The sequence below is a fragment of the Macaca thibetana genome, chromosome 15 (assembly GCF_024542745.1).
Source record: "Macaca thibetana thibetana isolate TM-01 chromosome 15, ASM2454274v1, whole genome shotgun sequence".
Classification (NCBI taxonomy): domain Eukaryota; kingdom Metazoa; phylum Chordata; class Mammalia; order Primates; family Cercopithecidae; genus Macaca; species Macaca thibetana.
The window spans coordinates 76,168,180-76,180,331 of NC_065592.1; the positions used below are offsets into that span (position 1 = coordinate 76,168,180).

A 12,152-nucleotide genomic window follows, 5' to 3' on the forward strand; every position below is an offset into this window, starting at 1 on the left:
TTACAAACAATCCAATTATATTCTTTTAGTTATTTTAAAATTTACAGTTAAATTATTATTGACTATAGTCACCCTGTTGTTCTATCAAATACTAGATCTTACTCATTTTTTCTATTTTTTTTTTTTACCCATTAACCATCTCCACTGCCCCTCAGCCCCCACAACCCTTCCCATCCTCTGGTAACCATCATTCTACTGTCTGTCTCCATGAGTTCAATTGTTTTAATTTTTAGCTCCCACAAATAAGTGAGAATATATGAAGTTTGTCTTTCTGTGCCTGGCTTATTTCACTTGATATAATGACCTTAACTTCATCCATGTTGTTGCAAGACAGGATCTCATTATTTTTTGTGGCTGAACAGTATTCCATCGTGTGTATATAATATAATTTCTTTATCCATTCATATGTTGATGGACACTTAGGTTGATTCCAAATCTTGGCTATTGTGAATAGTGCTGCAGTAAACATGGGGCCATCTTTCTTTTTTTTTTTTTTTTTTGAGACGGAGTCTGGCTCTGTCACCCAGGCTGGAGTGCAGTGGCGCGATCTCGGCTTACTGCAAGCTCCGCCTCCCGGGTTTACGCCATTCTCCTGCCTCAGCCTCCCGAGTAGCTGGGACTACAGGCGCCCGCCACCTCGCCCGGCTAGTTTTTTTTTTTGTATTTTTTAGTAGAGACGGGGTTTCACCATGTTAGCCAGGATGGTCTCGATCTCCTGACCTCGTGATCCGCCCGTCTCGGCCTCCCAAAGTGCTGGGATTACAGGCTTGAGCCACCGCGCCCGGCCAAGGGCCATCTTTCTTTTGCTGAGGCTGATGCTCAGATTGTATTCATGGTCCATCTTTGGTAAACGTGAAGCGTCTTAGGGCATCCATGTGTACTACCTCAATTTTACTCTCTTCTTCAGTCCTAGTGTCCCCCTCACCCCAATTTCTTTCTGTTTTGCTTTTACCTTATTGTATATAATGTTGTTGCCACTTAAAATCTTTTCTAGAACAAGATAGAGAAGGAATAAAGGTAGTTTGTGAAGCTTCTCCAAATACTCTGGGACACGGTAGAGTAAAACCTGTATGTGAAACAAAATGCTTATCCCAGATCTTATGTATGGTCCTAGAAAAGACCTTGAAAATGTGGGCTGTGTGTTATGGGATTCTGAATGAGAAAGAAGGGCCAATAATCTCTGCAAATCTATCAAACCTCGCAGCATAATAACTCATATAATGGGAGACCAGTGATTAATTTTAAGGAAGGCGTTATCTGCTTTTTAGTTTCACCTTATTTATCCTCTTCTCTCCAATTTATTTGTGATATGTTCATAGCAATTTTTCAGTGTTTCTTTCTCTTCTGTTCTACCATTTTAATTCTGTTTTAACTTCCTAGGTCTTCCTTTCAGTGTTAACTTTTTAAACAAATAGTTTTATTGTTTTTTTTTTTTTTGAACTCCTGGCCTCAAGAGATCCTCTGCTTCAGCCTCCCAAAGTGTTGGGATTACAGGCATGAGCCACCGCACTCAGTCTGTTCTTTTTTTTTTTTCTTAAAAGTATCACTTTATTTTGGAAAATTAGAAAACAAAGATAAATAAGCGAAAAGGACCCAAAATTTTAAAAACCTGTCCCATTTTTGCCATTTAGAGATCAGCATTAATTTTTTTGGTATATTCTGTACACACACACACACTTTTAAAAAAGATTGAGATCACACTGCATTGCATATTATTTTGTACCCTTCTTTTTTTTACTTAACTTATCATAAACATTTTCTCATGTCCTCAGGTATTCTTGTGCCAGACAATTTTTCATGGTTTCATAGTATTCCATTGTATGGAAGTACTGTAATCTGTTTGGCCATTCATTTTCCTTTTGTTGAGCACTTAACTGACATATCAGCCAGGGTCCAGTCAGGAAACCACACCAAACTTGTGATTGTAACAGAAAGATTTAATTTAAAAAAATGGCTAAACAGGGGTTGAAAGACTGAAAGGTAAAAGGGGAACACTGAAATGAAGAGTAACTGCAGGAAGCAGCTTCCACCCCTAGGGCTGGGGAAACAAAGGGAAGATGTTGGGTCAGCCAGAACACAGAAGCTTAAAGAAGAGACTGAACAGAAATGGGACCCAGACCTCTGGAGAAGGGCTGCTTTCCTGGATGCTTCTTCAGGAATTCGAAGGTGGGACTCTGATGAGCTGGGACTCAGATCTCTAAGGAGGGGCACTGCTCCCTGCTGGTGCCACAGGAGCTTGGAGGAAGGTTCCTGTGAGTCTAGACTCAAATCTGAACAGGGGGCTCTGGCCCGCTGCTGTTGATATGTCTGGAGGGGTGCAGTGGGGCTAGTTCTGGCATAATAGGGGAAAGGCTATAATCTGGAGCCACTTGCAGCTGTTAAGGGGAAGAATTGTTGCTGGAATGATGCTAACAGGAATAGAATACAAAACTGGAAGTAGCCAGTCACTGTATCTCCTCCAGCCTTGCGCTTTCTCTAGCACCTTCTAGTGGCAGAGCCTACAGAGACCAGCTGGAAAAGCAAAAAGGGGGTTTGTAGAGTCCCTGGGTCAGTATTGTATAGCTGAGGTGGATTTGCAACTGAGCGCAATTGCTTACTCACCAGTACAGTTGGTTTCTAACTTTTGAATTACCATAAGCATTTTTGTAGCTATACATATAGCCATAGTTATTTCCTTATAGTACATTCCTGGAAGTGAAATTGCTAGACCCCTGTATGTGTCAAATTCTCTATTATCTATCTATTGGAGGTGTCTGACACTTTCTAACTTTCCCGTTATAAATAAATCTCACTGTTAATTAGTTGAATACATTATACTAGCAAGGTATAAATACTAATGATGTTGAACTGAATAGGAAAAAAATTAGAGAAATGTCCTTCCTTAAGTTTATGTTTTATAAATCTGAGGTGTTCTACCTTTGACCTTAATTTTTTAAAGTTCAATTAAATACAGTTATATTCTGATTGAATTTTTTTTTCTTTATTTATTTTTGAAAATATTCTTTTTTGTTGTTTATTTCAGGAAGAAAGACATAAGTCACGAAGGCCTTTATCTACATCACATGAACCAATATTTCCCTTAAATACTATAAAGATGAAACTAAAGGAGAATAACCTCAACAGACTGCCCAAAGGCATGCAAGCCCGGGAGCCCTCTCCATGTTCTACCAGGCATTTCTTCCAGGACCAGCCAGTTCAGTTGAACCTTGGAAGTAATTTCAAAATCTCTGGAGGAAGCAAGCCTCCATTTGTTGTTAGACATGTGAGCCTAAAATTATTTTTTAGAGTATTTTGCAATAGTGAGGATATGGATGAGGGTAGAATAAAGGAAGTTTGAGCTATAATAACAAATGAATAATATTAAATAAAAAGGTACTTCAAATTGAATAAAAATTGTGATTAAATTATGTTAATTTCCTAGATCATTGTCAGGAAACTCTTAGAAAGGTGCCCTATACAGTAGACTTGCTCAGTAAATGTCAGCCATCCCTATTTTTAATTTTTGAAAATTATTAGCAGAGTATAATGTCTACACATGATAACTTGCTGTTATCTTGAAGAGTCAGTGAACTGACAGAGGTTGAAAACGCGTAACGAAGGTTGGCATGCACTCTGTATCAATCCAAAACTAAAGCTTCATCAGTTTTAAAGAAAACTACATGAGTTTTCTTAATGAGATTGGTGCTCAGTGGCCATATGTTGAAGAGCCAGAAAAGTTTGTTTGCAGGAAGAAGCAATGTTGTGCGATACTCAAAGCACTTAATTAAAGTCATCTTAGATTATGTCCTCTGGCAATGGTGGGCAAATTTAATCACACTAGTTCTCTTAGTCTCTTTACAATTTTTTTTTTTTTTTTTTTGAGACAGAGTCTTGCACTGTTGCCTAGGCTAGAGTGCAGTGATACAATTTCAGCTTACTGCAACCTCCGCCTACCACGTTCAAGTGATTCTTCTGCCTCAGCCTGCTGAGTAGGTGGGATTACAGGTGCCCACCACCACACCCAGCTAATTTTTGTGCTTTTAGTAAAGACAGAGTTTTACCGTGTTGGTCAGGCTGGTCTCGAACTCCTGACCTCAGGTGATGCACCCACATCGGCCTCCCACAGTGCTGGGATTACAGGCATGAGCCACTGCACCCGGCCTACAACTTTTTTGCTACTATAAAAGTAATGGAAAACAGAAAAGTTCAGGAAAAAAATTAATCCATTGGCTCACCAGCATAATAAAATCATTGTTTGATTTAATTTGACTCAATTTCTCTACATTATACTTGCATTCATAGGCTTTATTTTTTCCACAAAGTTGTAATTATACTGTATATACAGATTAGTTTTCCTACATATTCCAATTAAAATTATATTAAAAAAATTTCCTGTGTTATTTTGTAGTCTACAGGAACACCAGTTCATGTTCTAATTAATGACTTATTCTCCAGAATGTTAACTATTGATAGTATCATTAAGTTGATATTTTGATTTAAAGTCACCAGTGGTGATGTTTGTGTATTAGGCAGAGACTGTGAAGTGTAGTAAGTCTTGAAGTGAAGGTGCTGCTGAGATGACTGTATGTAGAATTGGTTTGTAGAACTGTTTGGCTAGAAACTGCAGAACAGCTATCTACAAAAAATACACAACAGCTGTTGTCTTGGTGGCCTGGGTAATGACATCTGGCAAAAATCTAACGACCAATCTTTAAACATGGGGCCATAAAAATATCGAATTGAGTTCATTTATTTCATTTTGTTGAAAATATATCTGATTTACTTCATTTGATATAAATTATTGTAAAATACAACTTTAGTCCATGCCATTATGAACTAAGTAATCTTAAAATCTTGGTAGATTTCTTAGGGGATTAAAACTTGTTTGATACTTATTTTATTTAACAAATTCTTATATAGTTTTTCCTATGCGCCAAAGTCTTTTATCAGTGATTTGACATATTTAATTTTTTTATTTAGTCAGATTTTCTGATGATATGTGATGTTTCCTTAAGTAGAAGCATTAAAATTTAGAAAACCTGATGTTATAAAGACTATAAATTCAAGTCAATATATTAAAGTAAAATGAAAAGTAACATTATAACCTGCCTTATTAAAATTTTAAAAAACAGAAATAAAAAAAATTCAGCACCTCTATATTGTAGATATTTGGAAGAGTCCCTAGTTCACGTGTTTTGACCTGTTTGCAGATCATGTTACCCAATTTTTCCTTAGGAAAATATGGTCAGTCACCATAGATAAAATAATATAGTTGCTATTATTATTATTTATTATTATTATTTTTTTGAGATGGAGTTTCACTCTTGTTGCCCAGGCTGGAGTGCAATGTCGTGATCTCGGGGCATCGCAACCTCCGCCTCCCAGGTTCAAGCGATTCTCCTGCCTCGGCCTCCCAAGTAGCTGAGTTTACAGGCATGTGCCACCACGCCCAGCTGATTTTTGTATTTTTAGTAGAGATGAGGTTTCTCCATGTTGGTCAAGGTGGTCTCGAACTCCTGACCTCAGGTGATCCTCCCTCCTTGGCCTCCCAAAGTGGTAGGATTACAAGCGTGAGCCCCTGCACCCAGCCTAGCTACCATTATTCTTTTTTTCAAAAATGTAGACACTTGGACCAGAGAGGAATGTGGAAAGTAGAAATGTCATCTTGTGGGAATCCCTTGCTGTCAGTGAGGACCCCACTTAGGCCACCACTACTCACACTGTTTAAGGAATGTGAAATATTGTCCTATTTTAAGAGATTGTGAAATAAAGCTTCACTTGCCCTCTTTCTGTGCTGTATCCTTACCAGTTGTTGGAATGTAATTTGTGACTAACTTTAGTTCCTTATGCTAATGTTTAGCCTATGTCCTCATGTTCTAGCCTCAATGAAGGACAGAGAGTTTCTCCTTTTAGGAGTAACATGTAGCAAACTTGGAGACTGTGATCTAGGTGGTTTTCCAGCCTTCTTTTTCCAACCTGTGTAATCAGTGATTGAGGGGGAGACAGGCATTACCAGTGATGAGGGGAGGGTACTAGAAGCTATAGTGGATTCTAGTCTTATTTCTTTCCTTTACTTTCAGGTGGACAGTGCAAAGCCCTTTGGTGAGAATATTTCAGAGCATCATTTGAGGAGGTGTAGAAGAAAATCTAAGTTTTCAGACTTTCCGTTTCCAATGAGAAGAGGTACTTGAGTTTCTTGTTACTCCTGTACATTTCCCTGTGGCAACAAATGTGTCCTGTGTATACTCTTTCATTCTGAGGAATCACAGGTTATGTTCGGAACTGTGGGCCTAATTCTCAAGTCCTCTCCAGCTATGGAATTTCCAGGACAGTGGTCCCACGAAGCAGAGTCAGCTGAGAAGCTTCTGTCTGAGAGTTCCCCTCGTCATTGAAGGGGACCGTTCTGAGCAGCGTGCTGAGTGTGCTGTGGTTGCAGTTGTTCCCTGGCTGTTCCCTGGCTGGGCTGGGAAAGCAGAGTGCAACTTGTCCTGCTGTGAGCCCTTTGCAAAGTCACCATTGATGCCTAACAAATAAGGCTTTCCATTTTTCTGGATGGGAAAAAACAGGAGATTGATGGTGATCAGGAGATGTAACATTTGCTTTACAAGATTTCATGTCAGTAAGGTGGGAAGCCAACTCTATCTGAAGCAGTTAGATGAAGGCAGGGTATTTTTAAACCTTTAGATTTCAGGCCCTTTTGCATTCTTAATATTATTGAGGAGCCCAGAGAGCTTTTCTTGATGTGGATAACATCAGTAGTTAGCATGTTAGAAATTAAAACTGATACATTTTTAAAATATAAGAATAGACTACGGCCAGGTGCAATGACTCACGCCTGTAATCCCAGCACTTTGGGAGGCTGAGGCAGGCAGATTACCTGAGGTTGGGAATTTGAGACTAACCTGACCAACATGGAAGAACCCCATCTCTACTAAAATTACAAAATTAGCCAGGCATGGTGGTGCATGCCTGTAATCCCAGCTACTCGGGAGGCTGAGGCAGGAGAATTGCTTGAACATGGGAGGCAGAGGTTGTGATGAGCCGAGATTGTGCCATTGCACTCCAGCCTAAACAACAAGAGTGAAACTCAGTCTCAAAAAAAAAAAAAAAAAAAAAAAAAAAAAAAAAAGAATAGACTAGTATTTCTATTCCATTAGCCATCATCATCATGATGATGTCATAACATCATTGTGGCTTTTGGAAAACTCCATTGTGCAGTGGTGAGAGAATGGGAATGAAAGAGGCAAATCATGTCTTAGTATTACTATGAAAACAGTTTGACCTTGCAGATTTCCTGAAAGGTCTTGGGGACCCTTGGGGGAGATCCCTGGACCACACATTAAGAGTCACTGGGTTAAGGAATTCCTTGTAGGCTTTTGACTGAAATCCATGAATCATGTCGTTAGTGAAGGTCGTGTTGGTGAAGATCAGTCATTCCTGAAATTAATCAAAATTCTTAGGCTGGAAAGGAATGGTGGTGGTCCATTCTCTTGCCTGCTGGTAGCACTGAACTTTCCATCTATTGCCATCCCTGACAGTAGAGTTCTTTATCTTAGGCTTAAAGGTTTACACTTTTAAGGGTCTACTTTTAAGCCTTTTATGGTAACTTAAGCCAGTGTTCTTAGACTGTGGTAGCTCTTTGACAGCAGCTGGCCAAGGACAGAGTACCGGGTTTGAAGCAGAATGTGCTTCATCACATCTGACATTTAATTTAAGTTCTTTGAATTGAAAGTCACCCGGGTAGCTTATAAAGCAGCATTGTCTTCTCTACTGCAGTGAAATCACGCAACAGCAAATGTCCTTTCCTGGGGCGGACAAGTTGGGTTTAATGCAGGCTCTATTATGATGGGACTCACACATCACATTGGTCTCGGCCTTTGTCTTTTCTTAATCCTCGCAGGTGGAGAACTAAGGTTCCAGAGAGGTTACAATGTGTGTAAAGGTCACACACCAGGTTTTTGGCATACCTACATTTAGAGAAGACATTCAGACCTCTGGCCTCAGATCCTTGGAATCCCTGTAGCTTTCAAGCCAGAACTTTGCTTAAGTCACCTGTCAGCTCATTCATCCAGGCCTAAGGTAGAACACAGCAGTGCTTCTCAAACTTGAATGTGCATTTGAATCACCTGGGGCTCTTGTTAAACTGCAGATTCTGATTCATTAGGGCTGGGGTGGAGCTTAGGTTTCTCCTTTTCTAACAGGCTTCCAGGTGATATGAATGCTACTGGTCCAGGGACTGCACTTTGAGAAGCAAGGGAATGAAGGCGAGCCCCCCTGTGAAAGGAAGGGCTCAAAACCAGTAGGTAGGAGTTTCTGAGGCCACAGGGTTATGAGGCCACAGGAGGAAGGAGGTTATGAGGCCACAGGTTATGAGGCCACACTGGAAGGAGGTTATGAGAAGGGGGTTATGAGAAGGAGGTTATGAGGCCACAGGGCAGGTTTGTGGCTATAGCTGAAAGGGCATTAGCATTGCTGACTCCCTGCCCAGCTGGGGGTGGGTGCAAAGAGAGCTCCTGGGACAAAGTGGTACCTACATATCTATATGCCTAAAGGATATGAAAATGGTCTGGCTTTAAAAATCTCTTTTTATATCTACCAGTGACATGGGGAGGGGGATCAGTAGTCCAGAAAAAGTCCTTTGTCATTGCCTGAGCCCCGGTCACACTGGGGGAAGCCATGGTGACCTTAGCATTGTCTTACAAATACTAATTTTAAAAACATTTTTTAATCAACCTGGAAAAATCCAACCTAGTCTTCACTTTCTCTGTGTCTTTATTACCTCATTTCCTAGTCATCCTTGCCATACTTCGGCATTAGGTCTACTTACCTATCATGATCATTTACAGTCATGATAGTGATTTCCATTTTTGCTATGTTCTGTATTTCTCCAAGCTTTTACATATTTGTTGTCTCAATTTAACATTTGTGTCTACCTTGGACAAATATATTCAAGAGCTCCTGCATAAATAGGATTCCATGAAAACCAAAGAAAATGTCAGAGGAGACAGTTTACAAATTTTATATTAGACACATAGTACTTTTTTTTAGGTTCTGGGCACCTACTCAAATACGAGTTTTTCAGACTGCTTAAGGGTTATTGAACTTACTCATTCACTTTAGACTTGCTTTACCCTTCCCTCTTCCATACGTGCTGTCATTGAAGACAAATCGTCCAGAGGCTCACACCTGTAATCCCAGCACTTTGGGAGGCCAAGGTGGGTGGATCACCTGAGGTCAGGAGTTCGAGATCAGCCTGGCCAACATAGCAAAACCCCATCTCTACTAAAAATACAAAAATTTAGCCGGGCGTAGTGGTGGGCACCTGTAATCCCAGCTAGTCTGGAGGCTGAGGCAGGAGAATCGCTTGAACCCGGGAGGCGGAAGTTGCAGTGAGCTGAGATCGTGCCATTGCACTCCATCCTGGGCGACAGTGTGAGACTCCATCTCAAAAAAAAAAAAACAAAAACAAAAACCCAAAAAACAAACAAAAAACCCAGAAAACCTCATTGTTAACCTCAAAAAGACAAAAACAAAACAAAAAAACCCCACGACCCAGAGAATTGAAGTGGCTTAAGGGAGACTTAAAAGTGGTAGTGTAACTTACAAGGGAGCATTTAAGTTTTAAATAATTCATTCATTGTCTAAAATTTTTGTACTGCTGTAGAATAAATATAATGGCAGTTTTAAAGCTAAATGGTAATAATGAGTCATTGAAACACCTGTTCCTCTTTCTTCTAGCTTCTTCTCTTGACAGCCTTGCAGCTAACGTAAAGGTAATTTTAGAAATAGAATTTGTAAAATGATTTACTTCCAGCTATCTTATGTCAATTATTGTGCTTTTTCCAATCAGTGGTGGATATTTCTAGTTAGTCTGCTTAGGTGGAATTGCTGTAGTTTAGTGTTTGTTTGAAGATGTGCCCAGACTCCATGTTATACTTTGCTTTGGGGTTAGCTGGTTTGTGCCCCTCATATAAGTAGGATGAATCACCACGGAGGGTGTATGTAGACCCAATACCTACTTTATTGGTAGTGATTTTTATTGCTTTTTCTCCAAGCAAATAATTTTATACATAGAGGTGGTAAATCATTTGTTCTTGAAGTTTGATTGGTTTGTCAAAGTGAAGGCTCAAACTTCTGTGTAACAACATGAGAATAGATTTATGCAGAGAAAATGGAATATACTATGCTTCTTATGCCATAGCACTTAAATATTTTGTTAAAGTTATATTTTTCCCAGATCAATAATCCCTAGTCCTCAGAAATCAAAGTTTACAGCGTGAGTTTATTTTGGTTTGTTAATATATCCCAAACATACAGACTTTTGGTTATTTTTATCAGTCTTAACTCCTGAGCATTTTGTCACTAGTCTTCACTTCTCCAGATCCTCTTCTATTTGCGGGAGATCCCTGGCGCAAATGTTCTGTCATCTTAGCCCTAGTTGTCTTCCTTGTTCAGCCCCACCCCCAGCTCTAAATTAAGCAAACAGAAGCAAAATTACAATTAAATAATGCGCATTCACTCAGGTTATCAGAGAGCCAGATGAACGGATTATTTTAAGGAGTGACTCATCATCACGTTTAGATTCAAGTCAGTTTGGAAAGTCCTCGTCCAGTAAACAAGGTGATGCCGATTTCCACCGGAAAGCTTCATTTGCCACCTCCCAGCATTCCAGCTCTCTCGGACCCTTGGATCAGCCCCTTCTCAGAGAAAGGTCAGTGTCAAGCACTGACCTTTTGCCTGAAGAGTGCATTGTGGCCTGGCAGGGGTAAAGCTGGGTCATTTCATCAGCTTCCTTTCTTAGGAATATTCAGCTGGTGACACCTTGATATGAAAAAATGATTATTTCTTTTAAAATCTACCCAAAAGCCAGAGGCATATCTCAGAATATTTGCTGTGAATGGAATAGACAACTAACTTTGACATAGGTACTATTTATCTACCCATTTTTATTTGTCATACATTTAAAAACTAAACCTTTTTATTTTACCAGTATAGAAATGTTCACTACAGAAAGTTTGAAAATGACAGAAAAAAAAGGGGAAAAAAATTACCCATAGTCCTACCACCCAAAGACAAATGTTAACATATGGGCGTATATTCTTTTTCTAGACATGGTTTCTTTGTTTACATTATTTTCAAAAATAATAAAATTATATTTGCATATGTCTGGAGAGCAGGCCAGAGAGTAAGAACAGAAACCTTTATTTGCCAAATGGCACACTCTAGTAGGGTAAGTAACCATTGGTTTGCTTGAGTCTGCCTGATTTTAGCCCTGAAAGTCCTGCATTCTGGGAAACCCTTGAGTCTTAGGCAAACCAGGACAGTTGGTTACTTGAAGTTCAGGGAAGTGGCACTGACAATAATATTTATAAGATTGTTATTTTGAATGAAGGATATGCCAATCTGCTTTTCTCTGCATTATTAGTGATGAGAATAAGAAGCAAACTGTGCATACCAGAATAACACAATTGCTCACAAGGGACTCAGAGTAAATATATCCCAGAACCACAGTGGCCCTGAAATTTTTACAGGAATTATATTAACTTCGAGGTAGACTAAGAAAATGGCTGTCTATTCTTAGCGTTTTTCAGAAATGACAAAATAACTGTATATTCCAATGTTAAATCATGGATTTAAGGAAGCCAGATCACATATTTTAATAAAATCCATTAATATATGGCGAGCTTATGATTAGTTACTTTATTAGAGGAAAACAATACAACATAGATTAAAAAAAAACTGGCTCTGGGCTGGGTGCGATGGCTTATGCCTGTAATCCCAGCACTTTGGGAGGCCAAGGCGGGTGGATCACCTGAGGTCAGGAGTTTGAGACCAGCCTAACCAACATGGAGAAACCCTGTCTCTACTAAAAATACAAAATTAGCCAGGCGTGGTGGCATATGCCTGTAATCCCAGCTACTCGGGAGGGTAAGGCAGGAGAATTGCTTGAACCCGGGAGGCGGAGGTTGTGGTGATCCGAGATCGTGCCATTGCACTCCAGCCTGGGCAACAAGAACAAAATTCCGTTTAAAACAAACAAACAAAAAAACTGGCTCTGGCACACAGAGACAGGTGGTCAGAGACACACTTATACCTCTCTGTGCCTGGCCTCTGTCCCCTCCTGTCTTATGCTTTTGCCACCAGCCTGGAATTCAGCAGACTGGCAAAGCACA

General features: G+C 39.8%; 1 protein-coding gene across 5 annotated transcripts in view; it reads left to right on the plus strand.

Annotated features, from left to right (window-relative positions):
• Positions 1-12,152, plus strand: part of SPATA6L (spermatogenesis associated 6 like) — a 64,967-nt gene that overhangs the window by 36,177 nt on the left and 16,638 nt on the right. For 4 of the 5 annotated variants that reach the window (XR_007719775.1, XR_007719774.1, XM_050761099.1 and 1 more), the window contains 4 exons: positions 3,023-3,262; positions 6,060-6,162; positions 9,718-9,752; positions 10,503-10,690. Coding sequence is in view for 3 of the 5 variants with exons in the window: in XM_050761099.1 (XP_050617056.1) it covers positions 3,023-3,262; positions 6,060-6,162; positions 9,718-9,752; positions 10,503-10,690 (566 nt within the window). In the remaining 2 variants the exon portion in view is untranslated. Of the gene's footprint in view, positions 1-2,036; positions 2,167-3,022; positions 3,263-6,059; positions 6,163-9,717; positions 9,753-10,502; positions 10,691-12,152 lie in introns of all 5 variants that reach the window. The other variant, XM_050761101.1, reaches the window with a different exon arrangement.